General features: G+C 44.6%; 1 protein-coding gene across 1 annotated transcript in view; it reads right to left on the bottom strand.

Annotated features, from left to right (window-relative positions):
• LOC124798761 (coiled-coil domain-containing protein 177-like) overlaps positions 1 to 18,997 on the bottom strand; it is a 143,146-nt gene that overhangs the window by 17,464 nt on the left and 106,685 nt on the right. Inside the window, exon 3 of the mRNA XM_047262290.1 lies at positions 3,938 to 4,076. Coding sequence (XP_047118246.1) covers positions 3,938 to 4,076 — 139 coding nt within the window. The remainder of the gene's footprint in view (positions 1 to 3,937; positions 4,077 to 18,997) is intronic.

Genomic DNA, 18,997 nt, shown 5'->3' with positions numbered 1-18,997 from the left:
TAATTACAGTATCCAGCATGACTACGTTTTACATTCTACTACAAAAGTTGTTCCAACATTTTATAGGTTGGGCAGTTCGTTCCAGTTGTTCCGCAGGACTTTTTCCCTCTGCGCGTGCATGGTACGCAAACATTTGGTTTGTTGCAATTTTTCCTGAGATCTTCAGAATCGCACCTGGACCATGCCGGCTTCCTGCTACAATATTTGTGTATGTGGTCAGTGTCCGCGCAATTGTGGCAACGAGGTACCACTAAATAGTCTTTTACATTTATCTCCTGAAACCCATTGTATACCCTGCCCATTGTTGTTAGCCTTTTCCAAAGGGACTACGACTTGGTCCTTTGGTCCTGTCCAGGATCTTAATTTGAATTCTTTCATAATGCTTTCAACGTCCATGTCATCAAGATTTTGTTGGTACAGGGTTTCACAAAGGTCTTCATTTGTTAGTGTTAGGGGTACATAATATACGATAGCTAATGGGTTCTGTTTACACAGGAGCTCACACCGATCTGACTTGCATAGCTTTGGCGAGTAGCTTGTGCTTGTCATCTTCTGTCGCAACATCGACAGTAACAACGTTCTCTCTTGCCTTGACTCTACTGATTTTAATTTTCTCTCTTACCGGGTTTACAGGGGTTTACAGAGGTCGCAAAAACCTCTTGAACTTTCTTAATGTCTTCATCTGGCAGTGGTCTTAGAAAGAAGGCCTTATCAGACCGTTTAGAAACTTTTGCAATGGTTTCTCTTGGTGATTGGGCCTTTGTTGTTGCTTGTGCAGCTATGACCGCCCATGTCTTTGCCGGTTGTTTGCATAGTCTTTCATTTTATTTTTCGAGTTCTTTGAGTCTACCCTCGAGCTTGGCGTTGGAAATTTAAAAATGAGCTGGCGGCATGGTCAGTGTCTAAACAGCTGCGTGACTTATTTTCCGTTTCTAACATTCTGGTCTATAAATTGGGTTAGCCTCTCCATAGTATTCTCCTCCATCGCTTGACCCAGGCCATCTTGTGGTGAGGGATCAGTTAGCATAGAATCCCTTATGGGCGCACTCGAGTCGCTTGTCTCATCAGTAGCCATCATTGTATTAGACAAGTGAAGACTTGGCAGCCACGTCTCTTGCCCCAGACCGGCTCCTCTGGCAGGGAGGGGGGGGGGGGGGGAGGGAGGACGGAGGAAACTAAAATGCAGCTCGTCCACTGGCCTCGCCCCAGACCAGGGACCCCTCACAGATATTGGGTCCAATGCGCCGTTTCCAACGCACTGGTCCCATCAGTACCTGCTCACTGCCAATTTCACCCATCCCGCATCGGCAAGCATGCCCTGCACTCTGGAGAGGCAGATGCACCTCGCGCCCTTCGCCCCCTACTAGCCAGAGCTTCCACCTGATGGCCAAGGACCCAGACCTACCCAGGTGGTGGGTCGGTCACCCAGTCGTTCGAGGGTCTGTACCCAGCTAACCTAACCCAGGCTGTGTTACCACCTCCTCGGCTTGGCGGAACACACCTCATAAGATCAAGAGGTGCGTCGAAGCACACTTGCCGACTTGGGTAAGGATCCCACAATGGCAAACCAGGCCACCGGCACAGAGACACCGATGGTGGAGTGTCCCTGCATTCCAGGGAGTAGCAGCGCCAGGCAGGCGCAGCACATCACAGCCGAGGCCAGCAACACGCCACATCCGCCCTACACCACCTCTCGATCCAGAACCAGGAAGGGACCGATGTAGTGTCCCTGTTACTCAGTTCATCCTGCGCCATGCACCCTTTGCTTTCGTTTCGCTTTGGGTTGGGAGACTTTTAACGTCGACCAGGACGTGAGGAACTACAGCAGTCAGACCGTAGGGCCCCGCGATCGTCGTTCGTCTTACACCCTCATACCCATGCCAAGTGCCAAGCTCCACGAGAGAGAGAGAGAGAGAGGTGGTGTCTCTCGTAACACAGCTTCCACTGCGTCACACCCCGTTCGCTTTTGCCTTGGCTTGGGGGCGTTTAATGTCCTACCTTGACGGGAGTTTAACATCCTTCCTTGACACAACGATAACCCTCACCTTTCCACAGCCTGGAGATGTTATGAAGTTGTGATGATGTTGATGAAATGATGTTATGGCCCAGTTCTTATGTTGTGGAGTTTGACATCATCGAGATGCCATAGCACTCAAATTCGAGTTACGTTCCCCAGAGGGCCTTCACATGCACTGGGGGATCATGACCAACCATGTCTCACCCACCGCTTTTTGTTTCTTCACGGTGGGCCAGTGCGGATCAGTGTGAATTGCACCCAGTTAAGGGCCTAGCATTTAACGTCATGCATGGACGGCGCTTCCCAGTTTAGCTTCACCCCATCTAAGGGGGCTACTGAGCGCTGGGGCCACGTCTAGGCCATGGTATAGGACATTACGGTCCTCACCCCACTCAGTTTCGTCTGAGCCTCAGGAGTACTTGAGAGCAATCTGAAGATTTGTGGGAATCAGAGGGTCTCCTGGCGGTTTTAACCCAGTTACGGAAAGCAACACACCCAGGTGGTGCCAAGCAGACCGCATACCCGTGCGAGACCGCTTTCCCCTAGACTTAGGTTTAAGTAGTTCTAACTAACTTAAGGACATCACACACATCCATGGCCGAGGCAGGATTCGAACCTGCGACCGTCGAAGCAGTGCGGTTCTCGACTGAAGCACCTAGAACCGCTCGGCCACAGTGGCCGGCAGTAGGTCCTTAGTTTGCCTCACAAGGACTGAGTGCACCCTGCTTGGCAACAGCGTTCGGCTGACTGGATAGTCACCCATTCTAGTCCTGGCTGACAGTGCCTAACTATGGTGATCTGACGGAAACCAGAGTTACCACTGTCGTGGGGCCGTTGGCTTATATTGTTCTCCACCTAGAATATTTTTTTAATTGACAGGGCATGTAATGACGTCTATTTTTTCAGTATAATTGGGGAGAAAGAATTGGTGTCAATAAAGATTTATGTAGTTATTATTTGACTTGATTTATTTCTGTGATCACTGCTCATTACAATATAAACGATCTTGTTCGCCACCCTTTAACACACACACTTAATATTATAAAATATTTACCAACAACAATGTAATAGTTGTTGTTTATCTCGATGATGGCTACTGTGCAATTCCATTATCACCCAAGTGGTTCATTCGGTATCATAAAATTGTCATTCAGTAAGTGGGAATGGTTTCCACTAAGCAGGTATGGGGAGGGCCACTGGAGAACGACAGGATCAGCGCGGGCGAACGCGCGACTGGGTTGTAGAATTAAACCATTCATTCCACCGAAAGTATTTACAAACTTCTAGCCTTCTGTTGGTATTTACTCCGACTCATAACGGGAGAGTTCTGCAGCTTCTGTTTCACTACAGTCTCGGGATTCCCTCAAGACTTGTTGCGTTACAGCCTTCAGCTGCAAGCGCGTCCTCCACCGCTCAACCAACTACTTGTTACGTTCAGTTCCACCAAGGGTTTCTACCTGGGCTCGTTAAGTTAGAACCTGCCCCCATTGTGAGTGCATCCGACAAATTGATCAAGTCGTAGTCATCAGCACATGAGAGATTTACGGTCACAGCTGGATATTTTTTTTTTCCTAGGTGACAATTTAAATTTTGATTTCCCCTCCCTCTCTCGTATCAGAGGGACGACACTCTGATTTGAAGCGTCGCGCGGCGTGGGTGGCCCACACTGCTGGTCCCGCGGCGTCCAGCGGCGCCGTCTATTGATCGCGGCGCCGGGCCGCAGTGCGCGTGCGCAGACGTGACGTCACACGCCGCCGCCGCCGTGGCCGCCGCTGGTAGCGCGCGCCGCCGCCAAGGGCGCTGCGGTCGGCGCCGCGGCGACCCCCGGCCTCCAGTTGCAGCCGCGCCGGGGACGGTGCCGCCACGCCAGCGGCGACCTCAGCGTAGCTACGCGCTCTGCGGCCGGCCATGTCGGCAGACCCTGCGCCGTCGTCAGTGTCGCCAGAGTCTGCGCCTGCTCCGCGTGGCCGCCCGGCCGCCTGCGTCCTGCCGAGCGACGTCGCGGGACCCGGCGTCCCGCTCTAACACGGCACCGCCGAGTATGTCGTCTGTGGCAGCCCTGCCGGTAAGACCGCACAGCTGATCCCCAGCTCACCGTGGCGCGCTTGGGCGCGTGGCGCCACGCGCCGGCCGATAAGGAAGCCTCTGCAGGTTACTTCATTCGCCACGGCCAGGTTACGTCAGCTGGCTTCTCAACTACTGCACGCATAATGATGTCACTGTTACGCGAAAGCTGTGTTTCTACGCTGTAGGAGGATAGTGGCAGACTGATCTGTACCGTAGGGTAGGTTGTAAGACAATAATGTGGTTTTAAGATGTGGAAGCTAACCAATGAGACTGTCAAATAAAGTTGTAGCGATATAATGACGTCCAGCGTTGGCTAATGTTTACGTTGGCTCCAGACTTAACCCACTTTTCCTCATAAAAACTAGAAATACACAATACATAATAAAATGCATGCAGGTGACTTGTCCATCTAACACAGTTTATCTGAATTTGATACACGTGCAAGTAAAATTAGGAAAATCCAAGGGGGTTGGGGGCAGAAAGTTCCACTACGTAACTCACTCGCTCTCACTTGCGGTCCAAGCAGTCCACGTGTTCATCCCCTGTTCAGATTATACCAACAAGTTGTGAGAATTTTGTGAAATAAACTGTAGAATCAACGGAGTGTGGGATTAGTACTGTGTTCTGACTCCTGTGGGAAATGTCAGTTTACCAGTGTTCAAAATGTACTGTTAGCCCACAACCTGCTGGAACTGAACAACATATAATACAGATGTGGAATGTTTTGACCCCATGAGAGATCCAAAAGCATATTATGTTCAATAACTTATACATGATAATGAGCCGATTTTGACCACATTGCCATTTCAAAATTACAGTGACAGAAAATGATACAGGGCTGGAAAACAGCCTTTGTGGGGGGAAAAGAAAGTCTTCCTATAACCTATTAACCAGTACTGTGGAGGCCAGCGTGAAGAAAACTATTCAACTAGTGCAGCATGCATTTTGTTGTACCTGTTGCGCCTCTATTTATTATGGACTGCCTATGGTTGCGTTAAGTAGATGCTTTACATGTATGCTTGCATCGGTGCTGCTCGTCGCACCCTCGAAATTATTATATCAACTAGGACATTGAAGCACTTTCGTGTTTTTTTTTTTTTTTTTTTTGTTTTTTTTTTTTTTTTTTTTTTTAGGGAAACGCAATACTTTTTGAACGGCATTCCAAGATTGTTGATATAGTCAGTGCAGTGATAAGACACATGTTGGTGTTTACGTTGAAACGTGCTCAAAAAATGGCTGAGAAATAAGTTTAAACTGAAAGACAAGACGTCCGAAAAGGGCTATTACGAATTAAAGCGCCGCCATTAGGACCTATCATGCGACGCTGCATCGTTATGTCGAACCTTTTCTCTGTTTCCTCGTTTCAACAAATTCTGTTCACTAAAGAATGAGTACGTACACATATTTTAAATAGTTTGTATAAGCCCTTTCTGATACGTTTAAAGTTACTGCATACTTCCGTCCATCAACTGTCGTAGCTAATCCCATATATATACACTGTGTAATGTAGGACGAAGAGGAAATACTTTCAATCTTAGTAGCTTTGTAGTAGCTGCATCTGACAGCAGAGTCTTCTGAAATCAGCTCATACGATGTAAACAGAGGCAAATGAGGCAGTCATTTCATCTTTGCCTTGACACGCCTCGTAACGGTAACCGAGAAATGGGCTAAAAATTTAAACGTCAACATTAACGAATCTTTATCATTGTACTCATCAAAGGTGCTTTCGATTGCGGTTAAAAAGTATGATGTCCCACTCAAAAAAGCGTTCGTCCTTTTAATTCTTATGTCAGTCGAAATATTAGAGTATGAATCATACAACAAAATCTAAATGCTCCTCTGGTACTAGCTTTTAAGACCCCGTTTCGATATTTCGTACCGTATACAAAATGAGTGTTACATCTTAGGCCATTCACCCAGTATTTATTCGTTATCAGTGTTAGTCAAGACTGGATTCTATTTGATCGCAGAGGAAGAATGAGAGCTGCCTATTGTTCCTTCTTTCAGTCCAATTCACAGGGCCTTGCGTGATCTATCTTCCCCTTGTTTTCGTTCCAATTTAGTTGTCCGAATGCACTTCTCATCTGCCTTCTCCCAAAACTTGCGACATACGCTTGTGTGCTCCTTTCAGACAATTTTCGGCTTGTTGAAACTATACCCTGGGATCTAGTTCTTCCGTGTGTACCAAAAGTTTACAGGTGGTTCTTACTGCTTATTCTGTAGGAGTGCCAACAACATGTCATTATTTAAGGATGTCTGCCAAACGGTTGGATATTTCTTCTATCGCTTTTCAGGACATTAGTCTACAGCTATCAGGCGTTTTGTTTTGAGCTTTGTTTTTCTTTTGGTTTTCACTTTGCCAGCAAAATACTCACGCTCGTGCTTCGTGCCGAGGGCAACACGGAAGAGGAATGCAGACAGGGCTTCTGGTTGTAGTAATGCGCGCAGAGTTATTATTGTTCTTGAAGATGTCATGGGTTCTTCTGCAAGCCCTCCGTATTTTGTGCTTAACGTCACATTGTTTGTTTGTGGCTCAACGCCAATGAACGCCAGTGCAAGAGGTTTTCATAAACTCCAAGGCACATTTGCATGTTCTAGCACAAGCTAGGAGGAAATAGTGCAAGACTGCCCAACTCGCCCGCATTCTTCTTCGCCTCATAGATCGTTCTTTCCATTAATAGTTCCAGTTTCACGTGGCATTATACGTCACATACAGTCATTGTTGACATAGTATGGTTGACAGGTTACGATACAACTGCTCGTATTCTGAGCTTTATTTTTGCGTATCTTCCTAGCCCATGTACAGAGAGAACGTTACGCTGGTATGTCATGTGATTCACCTGTGAGAGGATAACTTGTCCAGGTCTTGACGTTCCTCCTGCCTCTTGTTAAGTGAGCACTTGTTATTGTTCGCATAATAACGAGAGAACACCAGCAGAAAAAATTAACGATATTTTACTTGTTCTGCGTAGTACCTTTGTGCAGAAAGAGGACACTTCGTGCATCATAGTTTAGTCCTATGACAGTGAACGTAGTACATAAAAAAGGAAAACGCAAACTTCAGTTACTTGGTTTTAGATAGTTTCTGGCAACGCCACCTTCGCGATCTAGACGTTATACCTGGGATTAGACATTATATTATGCAAATGGACAACAGCGTTACGTCCTCATAATCAACGACTTTGATGCTCATGGTGTCGCAGCATATTTAAAGACGGTGTAAATATTCTTCTCCTCTTCACGTCTTTCGGTGTAATTCTGACGTAAGGAAGGCTCTTTCAGTATTAAATATAAACCATATTACGTACAAGATATGAAGTGAATCCATAGAGGCAGAAAATTTGTCTTTCGCTCTCTGTACACAGCAAAGACAACTATGTGTACACGCTGGCTGACAAATTTTATGGTAGTAAGATAGATTTGCGGTGCATCATCAGCCCTATGTAATTTAGTTACTCTTTATCATCGCCACTAGTGATTAATCGCGTCGATCAAAACTCTTCAATGAACGAGACGTTTTCCATATCGAAGTACCATAGTAATGCACTGAATCTTAAGTTATTAAAGTCTTAATAGATCATCTTTGTCACTTTACAGATGTAGCTACTATAGAAATGACACAATCACGGCGTTGACTTACAAACGCAGGTAAACACCTTGCTGTGTAACAGATTACGCAGTATTTGTCGATGTCACTCAAAGGTCAGAGACCCACGTGTAGCGGATGCAGACTTTGAATATGCCTGCGAGTATCCCAGAGAAGTCGTGGAATGGAAATATTCTGTTCGTTCAAGATTTTCAAGGTATCTGGATCCACAGATTTCAGGAAATGATTGAAAAATAAAATGAGGTCACAATTGTGGCGTATAGTATTCACACACTGGTATCTTTAACTACAGTTTGGTTTTAGGTTCGCCAATAATGTCAATAATGAATGGCAGTTCAAAAGTACGCCGTGCGTTGAGCATAAAGACAAAGAATCTGTCGTATTCATTGTTCATGGAAAACGCCACAGAACTCCAAAATCTTTCTGATGCAAGGAACCTGCGTGGCTTTTACGCTGGTATTAAAGAGCTGTATGGACCTATCCGCTCCTCATCAGGAGCACTGAAAGCTGCTGACAACTCCACCATTCTTACTGAAAGTCAGGACATGTTAAAGCGTTGGAAAGAGCACTTCAGCTCACTGTTAAACAGCCCTTCTAGTGCCGCTGGAGATTTTCTCAAAAATGTCCCACAGCACCCTCCAAAACCCTGGCTGGCTGATCCTCCAACTTTTCAAGAATTTTGCAAGGCACTCAAGAGTGTGAAACCTGGGAAGGCCCCTGGACCTGACAGCATCCCGATGGAGCTTATTGAGGGTGGCGGCTTGCCTCTAATATAATAAGTGAGAAGAGTCTAGTTTTTAATGTGGGAAACCCGCAAGGTACCAGCTGACTTGAAGAACTCCACAATTGTCACTATCTTCAAAAAGGGCGACAGAAGCGTCTGTGGTAACTACCGGGGAATATCTCTACATTCTGTCACTGGAAAAATTTTTGCAAGAATCCTTTTAAATCGCCTCCAGACACTTTCAGAGACTATACTACCTGAGTCTCAATACGGGTTTCGACCTCCAAGAGGGACAATTGACATGATCTTCTGTGCACGACAACTACAGGAGAAGTGCAGAGAACAGCAAAAGCCTTTACTACTTGTTTTCTACGATCTAGAAAAGGCCTTTGATACAGTTCCCAGAGAAGCCATGTGGATGGTCTTAAAACGCTTCGGCTGCCCTGAACGTTTTGTTGACCTGATTGAAGCTCTCCACGTTGATATGACTGGACAGGTCCTCTGCCAGAATGAAATGACTGGTGAATTCCCAATAACAAGTGGGCTTAAACAAGGATGCGTTCTTGCACCAACATTATTTGCATTGTATCTGGCAGCTATGCTTTAGTTCTATTCCTGCATTGTTTACGGTTGTCTCGTAAAGTACAGGTTTGATGGAGGATTATTCAACCAGTCCAGACTCCATTCGAAAAGGTTCACCAGTACCACTCGTGTGACAGAGCTGCAGTATGCAGACGACAATGCCTCTCCAGCTCATTCACCTGCAGAGTTGCAGCTGTCAGTTGACTCCTTCAGCAGGACGTACGAACGATTTGGTCTCTCCATCAATATTCCAAAGACAAAGGTGATGGCGCAGCCAACTCCTGGCTCCTCCGTTCCTGACTTCAGCATATCCATCTATGATACACCCTTGGAACAAGTGGACCATTTCCTCTACCTGGGAAGCATACTGTCATCCAACTGCTCATCTGGAAAAGATGTGGAGAATACATTACGTGCTGCACATGTAGCATTTGTTCGTCTTACAAAGCGTGTCTTCCTGAATAAAGACCTAACACTGTACACCAAACTGATGGTGTACAAAGCTGTAGTCATTTCCACCCTGCTATATGGTTGCGAAGCCTGGACGTTATATCGCTGCGATCTGAAGAAACTAGAACGCTTCAACCAACAGAAGCTAAGATACATCATGAACCTGAAATGGGATGACTTCATATCCAACACGGCAGTTCTAGAGAAAGCAAAAATGCATAGCATGGAAGCTTTTATCATTGGGCATCAACTCAGATGGGTCGGACATGTCCAGCGGATGAAAAATGACAGACTTCCACGCCAAATGCTGTACAGCGATGTGAGCACAGGTAAAAGGCCACGAGGTGCCCCTCTCAAACGTTATAAGGATCAGTACAAGAAAAATCTGAAAAACTTGAACATCGATCCGAGTAACTGGTCCACAATAGCAGAAGACCGAAGTCGCTGGCGCTCAGTTACCTCAAATGCTCCTCAAAACTTTGAGCTGGAACGTCGAAGAATGGAGAATGACAAACGCCAGAGACGTAAACTCCTCCAGGCTCAGCCACGTCCTCCACCTTCCATCAGCTGTAATGTCTGTGGCCGCCTGTTCCACGCTAGGATTGGATTGCTAAGCCATCAACGACACTTCCACGCCTGAACCGTGACAAAGGAAATCTCAGGAGAGAAATGAAAACTCGGATACGAGTATCAGCCGACGACGGAAAACTCAAACTTGCGTTCAGACATTCCTAATATAGCCGTGTCATGAGAACGTGTTAGTTGAACAGATGAAAAATAAAACATTTTGTTATAATGGAGTATTGTGATAACCGTCTTCCTCAACGGCCTGGTCCAAGTCTCTCAAAGGTCGACGTGAGTGTTTGTAGCAATCTCAGAGTACGACGTGTGCTGATGTGATATAGTTCATAAAATCAGAACGGTGACCACATTTATTACAACCAAACTTTCTGTTGAGAACTGTCTAGTTGAGAAACCATTGCATACCTGATACTACAGTCACGCTTCCTTCGGTTCGCAGAAGCTTCCTTAGCATGTATCCTCCTATCTGATGATTCTAACGTCATTTGCTGGTAAAGATCGACTTTTTGTCCGTTAAAAAGTTACACACTTACACAGCCTGTTGTACTAGATATGTAGCTTTCGTATTGAGTCCACTCAAATTCAGAAAACAGAGGTACACTTACAGTTCGGTCATAGCAATTGGAACTAGAATATAGTTACTGTTAGATTTAACGAGGGAAATTAAATTGTACGTAATTTGCAAACAGATGAGTGTTACACAAAAAAAACGCAGCAAATAACAGCTCGACTATTTCAACTTTTAAGAGAGTACGTTCACGAGTCTAATGTAATAAGAAATAGGGCGGCATTAAGGTGGTCACTTTAATGCTTCAGTTCTTCTGCAGGTGTCTCCCTCTACTTGAGCACAACGTTCATACAACCATATGCAACTCTAACTGGGCAACATCCAAAACGAGGATATTTCTTAGAGTATCACACTGGTGTGAATATCACTTGCGTGGTCATAACGTTGATCATTCATGGGACTTTGCGCCCATATTTTGTATTACAAAGTGTTGAGTCTTCATTCTGTGATAAATTCGTTTTGCTAGTAAAGTCATCACGAGTGATCAAACAGTGCAGTCGGAGAAACATCCGCAACTGAGCTTTATAACAGGACTGAAAATACCACTTCAGTTGTAAGGTTCTTTTTGTTTTCCTCCGCCACACACCGCTTGGTGGCTAGCGGAATATATATGTAGATGTTTAAAACAGAACTGGGTTCGGACTCATATATAACCATCATCAGGTGTTATAACTTCGTGCTGCGCCCGCGAGTGCCGCGGTGGACGATTACAGGGCGCTGTGTATCACCAGCGAGCACAGAGTACCCGAGGTCACAGCACAAAGTTGTAACACCTGATGATGGGCGTATGAGAGTCCGAAACAGGTCGTGTTTCAAATAGAAAGCAGCTCACAATTGAATCGGTATTTTCAATTTCTGCTATAATGCGGTTAGGTGTTACCTTGAGAAAAATAGCACTGCAGAAGGTATCCACAAGTGGTTTTTGTTCGGGAGTCTAGGTATGGGGAACAAACTTAGCACAACTTTCTCGCATCTCTAAAACATTTCGGAGAACTGCTTGAGCACTTATGTGACAAAATTCAAAATGGAGTAGTCTCTGTAGATCAACAGCGCTGGCACACTAAGGTCGCACTTCCAATACTCATCACAGTTTGATTTCATTCCTGGCGCATAAGCGACATCACTGCCGTGGATACGGTGGCAGCTTGATCTAAAAACTGTGAACAGTAGCTTAATAGTGACAGGAAAACAATCGCGACACCAAAAAATAATTAATGGAGAGTAGTGGAATTTCGGAAATACATTTGTTTGGGTAACATATTTTAGTGATTAACACTGCAAGAAATGTTCAAATGTCTGTGAAACCTTACGGTACTTAACTGCTAAGGTCATCACACCCATGCTCGAGGGAGGACTCGAACACTGCAAGATGACAGGTTAATGTAAGCATGTGAAATGCTCGTACGTTAAAGTTCTGGCGGTTACTACGGTTATTAAATACAAGCTTGCAATCGTGCATGCATTGTGTCTTGTTGTGACTGACAATTAGCAATTTTTTCACAAACAACTTTTATTTATATAAGTTCACAAGGTTGATGACTCAACAACAAGACGAAGACGTAATCTTCAGCGGTCGAAGTACACGAGGTCGGCATCTGGAGTGAACCGAACTTCTGGGCTGGTTCTAGCCCCCTAAATAGCTGTCTCCAGCCAGTCAGGTTTTGGTGTAGTGATACTTCCTGCATGCCGTAGCTCGAGCTCCCCGTGCAGGAAGTAGTGCTCGGAACGTTTGTTTCGATTATCTTATATGTAAATAACCGGTGTTTAATATGGTGCTGTTGGTACGCCTTGGACATAAACAACGCCGTCCTCTGTGGTGTAATATGGTTTGCCGGCCCTCAGGGGCTACCTTGGCTCCGGCATAACATGTCGCACAGGTGCCTGATGGCTGTTTGACCGAATGCAACAATCATGGAACTCCATCCCACTGTCAACACAGGTATGCTGTTTGTGGAAGACTCTGGAGTTTTCATCTGGTGAGGGCCTGCTCGGTCACCAGATATGTCTTCACTCTAGCACGTTTGCGACAAGGCAAGGTGTCTTCACACTGTACAGCATGTCGGGTTTCAACAGCGATACGTGGATGGCCTTTCTCCGGTTGGAAACCACCCCCTTTAATGCTGTTTGTGAATGGCAGCACAGCAAGTCCAATCACCAGACTGACTGACAGCATGAGCACACTTGTGGTTTCCCACGGACTCTGATTTCAAATTTGCATACTAAATCGCATCCTAGACCGTAACTCCAGGTGTAGATACACTGTCTAGCACGGCGACAAAAAAGGTTGCAAAATTTTAATGGACATCACCTTTCACATGTGCAACATAAACGAAAGTTGGTAGGCGTGTTTCTACAACTTTCCTTGTTATTGAAAAAGAAAAACGCTGCCTTAAAAAAAAAAAAAAAGGTCAAGTTGCTGAACTTATCGATTGTAATTTACAAAAGCCACAAGCAGCAAGAATTGTTATGGGTTTCGTCGAATCGTATTTCTCTCACAGTTCCGCGTAGTTGGTACCAGTTGCATCTGAGCGTCTGCCAAATCCGTTCTCTTGGCGCCTGTCGATTGCCGCGAGCTGATCGGTAGCTCTCTGGTGACGACGCGACGGCCCGCCGTGGTCGGTCTCGCTGCATCGGACAGCCGCGCATCGCGCTGTGTAGTGGGCGAGCTACAGCCGCTGTTACACCATTCACTTTCGTAATGCGTTCTGTTCCGGCGGCTGGCATGGCTACTTTAATGGATTAACTCCCATGATAAATGATGAGCGCGCTGGTCGATACGCTTTCGTTTTCGCTGATGCCGTTACTAGACTACCGCGTTTGTTCACGTATTAATGTTACGGACTTCGTTTGTAAGCTGCTGTCGTTGACAGTTAGTTACTACCAGTTTTCCTGTATTATATCTAATATTACGATATTAAAGGGCGATTTAAGCTGTGTGATCAATATTTGGTGCCACATTTGTTTTGTATAATAGAGTACATCAAATCTCATAACTCTGTTTCAGAAATAAATTGGTTTCAGCTATATATTTGAACTTTTCTTTTTATGTACAGCAGCACGACTGTTTTCGTGGTAACAAATCACGCCGTCAGGTGCATACAAATTGGTAAAACATTAAACTCATGATACAGGTAGCAGGAACTCTCAAGCTCCTCAAAATGCAATGCTATTATCCATAAAAAGCAATATTTTATTTGTAGGAGGTTGAGACACCCACCTACCCGTATCAAGGGTTTCATGTTTTGCTGGCGTACGTACAACTGAAGATGTGAGCTGATACCACGAACCCGGTCGTGTTCCTGTAAATAGAGAGGAAAGATCATATACAACAGAAAGCGGTTTATTTCTGAAGCATCGATTACATCATCTGTGATTGGTATGGGAAACAGCAGTGTTTCTGTTGAGGTCACAGTTATCATAATAAATCTTCCAGAACCTTAAAGTAACCATTGCTGTAGGTGCCAGCTTGCACCTGTACTTTTTACCAAACATTTCCGGTACAGTGGTGCAATTGAATATTTCTCGAACGTTATGATTTTACTTGTTTGATAGGTGCGTACTTTACACATTCACTAGCATAATTTATCTTTGGCCCGAAAAAAACATCCCGAGAAAATTCTCAAAGAACATGTTACAGATATCGATGTCAAATGTGGACAAAATATTTATTTATGTCCTCTACAAACCGGAATTTTTTCGACCGGAAATGTCTACGAGCAAAGGCGGAAGTTCCGTCGGAACGAAACAAAATTTCGATGTGGACTTCCACGCGCGGTATGTCGCAGGTCAACCGGCTCGAGTGAAATCAAAACTGAGTTGACGTTAGCAAAGTATATAAGATTCTTTACGAGTTGTACCTCGCTTAAGTTATTTGGACCATAGGAAACGAAATGGCGGTCATTTGAAAAAAATAGGGTTTTTTCATCGATTTTTCGACTCCGTCGGCCAAGTAAAAATATATTTTTTGGATCGGAATGAAAGTGGTACAACTTCTAGACAATTTAGTTAGCTTCGTCGGAAGCAAAGAATCATGCCAATCGGTTCAGTAGATTTGAAGTCACCATACCGTGCGATAAAAAGTCATTTCGAGAAAAACGCGTTTGAAGTTGGGACTACATATAAATGCAATATTATGCAACTTACGTTCTATCTGCTATTCCGGGTCCATAAACTAGTTCAAACGGCTCTGAGCACTATAGGACTCAACATCTGAGGTCATCAGTCCCCTAGAACTTAGAACTACTTAAACCTAACTAACCTAAGGATATCACACACATCCGTGCCCGAGGCAGGAGTCGAACCTGCGACCAACTGAAGCGTCTAGAACCGCACGGCCACACCGGCCGGCCATAAACTAGTCCTTCCTCTTCCTTGTAGAAGGCGTTCTCCTCGATCTGGGCCATCCTGCGCCGCTCCAGAGCCGCTCGTACAGCCGGTGACAGGCGGTTTTCGGCCGCTTGAATCCGGTGGTTCTGAATGCTTGGCGACCTGCGTCGAATACGGTTCGACGGTGACGTCCATCGTTGTCATGGTCTTCAGAATTGCTGAATATGCGACTTTCCTGGCAGCGAGCAGCTCCAACGAAGAAATCTCCACAGTCTTCGCACCAGAATGCAAATGCTTGGGGGCTAACTTCCAAACACACACAAAATTCAAACGAAAGTTTGAACGCATGCTTCCTACCAAGCGCAGGTACAATAACTTATCCTCCAAAAGGGCCTCGTAAATCGGATGAATCACTTTTTGAACTTATTTGGAGAGCGGCTGGTCGTGTTGATACTCGTGCAGATGTCCGGTAACCTCTGCACTGCGGCACCTGTACCAATTAGTTTCCCCGGCCGGACAAATTTGGTGTTGTGGGTGGTCATCCGTCGAACACTTGCGGAAATACGTTGCCCAAATTGCCTTCTTCATATGTTCCATCGAATTGGAGTGCCGTCGGATTGCCAAGCCGTAACACGTCGTAAGCTCCTTGATCACTTTATCACTTTTAGTATGGGCAAGCACATAGAAAAATTTTTCGCGGCTACAAAGTCGAAATTCCCGAAAAAGACTGAATAAAAAATGCACCTGCCTGAAATCGGCATTTTTCACGCACCAACCACGAATAACAAATATTTCCGCTGCGTATTCGGAAAAACCGTTTCAGGGGTGAATTCTAAACAATGTTTGTTCAGAATATCGTTTTTTAATTCCATTTTTGGGTCCATAAAAGATAGTAAACATTTCCTTAATTCCCATTCAGAACCAGAAAAACGGCATGAAAGGAAACACTCATTTCCCAATTTCCTATTGTTTAGTCCGCCGTGCGGGTCTTCTTATACATGAATTGGCAAATTTATCTCACTGTCAAGACTGACGACAGGTAGAGTGTCTACACGCTTCACGGACTTCCCTCCCTTCTCTCTGGTCAAACTTTTATCTGCACGTTAGCGTACTATAACAGTTCGCTAATTGTATTTTCTGAGGAGGAGATTTGGATCCAAACCAGCGTTTACCTCTATGACGTACGTAACCGCCTAAAAGCCACACTCATGCTACCTGTGTGCCAGATCAACTGTCGTTAATCCGCCGTGCGTATTCGATCCGGCCGGTGTTAAGCTACACAAACGAAACGTGAAAGGAAAGTTGACTCTCATTACATTAATTTGCGTGGCAGGAAAGTGATCATAACCTAAAAAAAAACTTGCTCCTATCAGACTACAAAAAAGTTTGCTGTACGCTTATAGTAACACTACATCCATTTAAACTCTTTACTTAAGAAATATAACAGTAATGTCAGGTTTTCACAGTGGTAGTTGTAGGCTCTTCAGTCCGTTTCAGATTATTGCTCATTAATTACGTCGGACCCTAATATGCGCCTTTCACCTACCCATGCTATAATTACTAGTGTCATTATTACAATCCGAACGCTGCAGAATGTTCATTGCATTCTCCTGACGACGCTTCTTTTTGTGACGCAACAGATTTAATCCGTATGAAGACTATTGTGTCACCACACCTCTTGGTCTTCGAGAGGCTCCACAGAGCCTAACGGAAAAAAGTAGTGTTGCAAGGGATTTAGAAATTTCCACAATATGCTAGATACTTCATGAGCCTAAAATCCACTAGTGGCTCTTTCAGATGTGTTGAACGATCACCCGTATAAAGACAGCATAGTTGGTTGTGTGTCGCATGTAAGGAGGAATTCTTGATTGACCTGTTGGTATACCTGTAAGTGCGTTGATAAATTTGGTACAAAGTATCTATTGTTTTGTGTATTTGAAAATCTCAATTTTCTTTAGTGAATTGTCACAATTCACTGCGAGCCTCAAGAAACAACCACTTGCACTATTTCCACCCAAAAAATGGGTTCACAATCTGCGGTACTTTCATTTGTGACCACCTACTGTCTCTACTGTGGTCTTGGCTCTAGAGGGTAATGGTACAGCCACCAATGGTTTCTAGAAATAGTTGAAGCATAATCTGAAGGACTTACGGGGTCGCCGTGAGACTAAAGTCTACTTAACATATTGTTCTGCGATCAACTTGTTATGTGTAGTTATCACGCGAGGTATACTTCGCTTTCTGGAGGAAACCCTTCAAGCTATAATGTAATTACTCATACTAAATTACTACCATCTCACAAATCACACAATGCTTAATAGGTCGATGTTTATCGCCAATCATGTCGATGATTTCAACAAATAAAATCTTAATCGGCTGCCCGGAATGTGTCAGTAAAACATATGCAGTGTTCGTTGCGCGTACGTTATAATAATGCAAATATCTACTCAAATTCGTTCTTTTCTACGAAACGTGTGACGCAGATGAGCTTACTAGCATCATTGTTGTGAAGATGCTGCTGTCTGAAGATTATCTGGAGGATAGAAACAACATATCGGAATGCGACCACGCCTTGTTGTGCGCAGGACATAGTAAATCTGGTACATACGAAGTTTACAGCAGTGAAGCGTTTTCTTGCAGTACGAATCAAAGGGCATGCAGGCAGCACTGGAAACGATAATCGACAGATATCCTAGTGTAAGTATTTTTCGGGGCATATTTCAAAACGTTGGCGTATTTTCCGTACGAAGTCTTAGAATCGGAGTGCAAAGAACACATGAGGAATGGAGCAGGGGATGGATAGTGACCGAGGATAACAAAGGAAGAGCTTTTCTCGTACTCGCCCAGAAGTGAAGAGCAAGAGCAAACCGTGGTATGATGGAGTCAGAATGGGTAAACGGTATTAGAGCTCCACAATACGAAATCGGTTAGGACATGACTGTTACTCGAGTCCTCTCAGCACATTGAGTAATCTGTAATTTTATAGTCGTCACAGTGAAAAAGAATCCGATTTAAATCACTTATTATTAGTGGACGTTAATATTAATAATGAGCGTATGGCATTGGTGGCCGGGAGACCCCTCGCGGGGCGGTTCGGCCGCCGCTCCGCAAGTTCTTTAACGCCACTACGGCGACTTGCGAGTGAATGAGGATGAAATGATGATGAAAGACACACAACACCCAGTCATCTCGAGGTAGAGAAAATCCCTAACCCCGCGCGGGAATCGAACCCGGGACCCTGTGCGCGGGAAGCGAGAACGCTACGCAAGACCACGTGCACTAATTATCGAACACAGCAAACAGATGTAGATACCGGAAACGTCAACTGGTTCAACATGCGGTATAATTTTGTTTGTCCTCTTCAAGTAGAATTGATGTGATACAACGACATATCGTAGGTATCTAAATGTTGATGTCTACGTCTTTTAGGTAATAACTTTTTGAATGTTTACAGCTATTTATGTTGCCTAATGTATAAGTTTATGTAACAAGTAAATTTAAAAAACACGTTGTATGTAGATGTATTAATAAAATATAGCTGGTGAATTGGTCGATACCACCTAAAACTGAATAACTGAATAAATGAATGAATGAATGAATGAATGCTAAGTTGGCCCCACGTGTAGTGACTGCGTGGCACGATGCCAGTCGCACGGATGGCACTTGATCCTATGTTGATTCAAACGCGAAGCAACGATTCTTCTGATAACGATGCACAACATAACCTTTACTATATGCTAGAGAAGGCAAACATCTGGCGCCACTTGTTTTCTCCTAATTGTATTTCCACTTCTTCGTCAAATATCACGCCCTGAATGGAATAAGTTAGGCCGGAGGTCTACTTTGCATCTCCCATGGCTGTTGACTGAAATACGACAATGTTCAGCATGTGCCAATGTTTTAAGACGAGGAAGCTGGGTATACAGCACACTTTCGATTGAATGCAGTATCCACCACACTGGCTCAGGTTACTTGTAAATTCTCTCAGATAGTAAGAGCTATGACGAACAGTAAAAATTCAATAATTGTGCCACATCTCACAAAAAATTTGGTGATTAATCTTGCGCCCAGTTA

Source organism: Schistocerca piceifrons, chromosome 5 (genome assembly GCF_021461385.2).
Source record: "Schistocerca piceifrons isolate TAMUIC-IGC-003096 chromosome 5, iqSchPice1.1, whole genome shotgun sequence".
NCBI lineage: Eukaryota > Metazoa > Arthropoda > Insecta > Orthoptera > Acrididae > Schistocerca > Schistocerca piceifrons.
The sequence above is the reverse complement of the archived record's forward strand: the minus strand, read 5'-3'. Positions and strand labels throughout refer to the sequence as shown.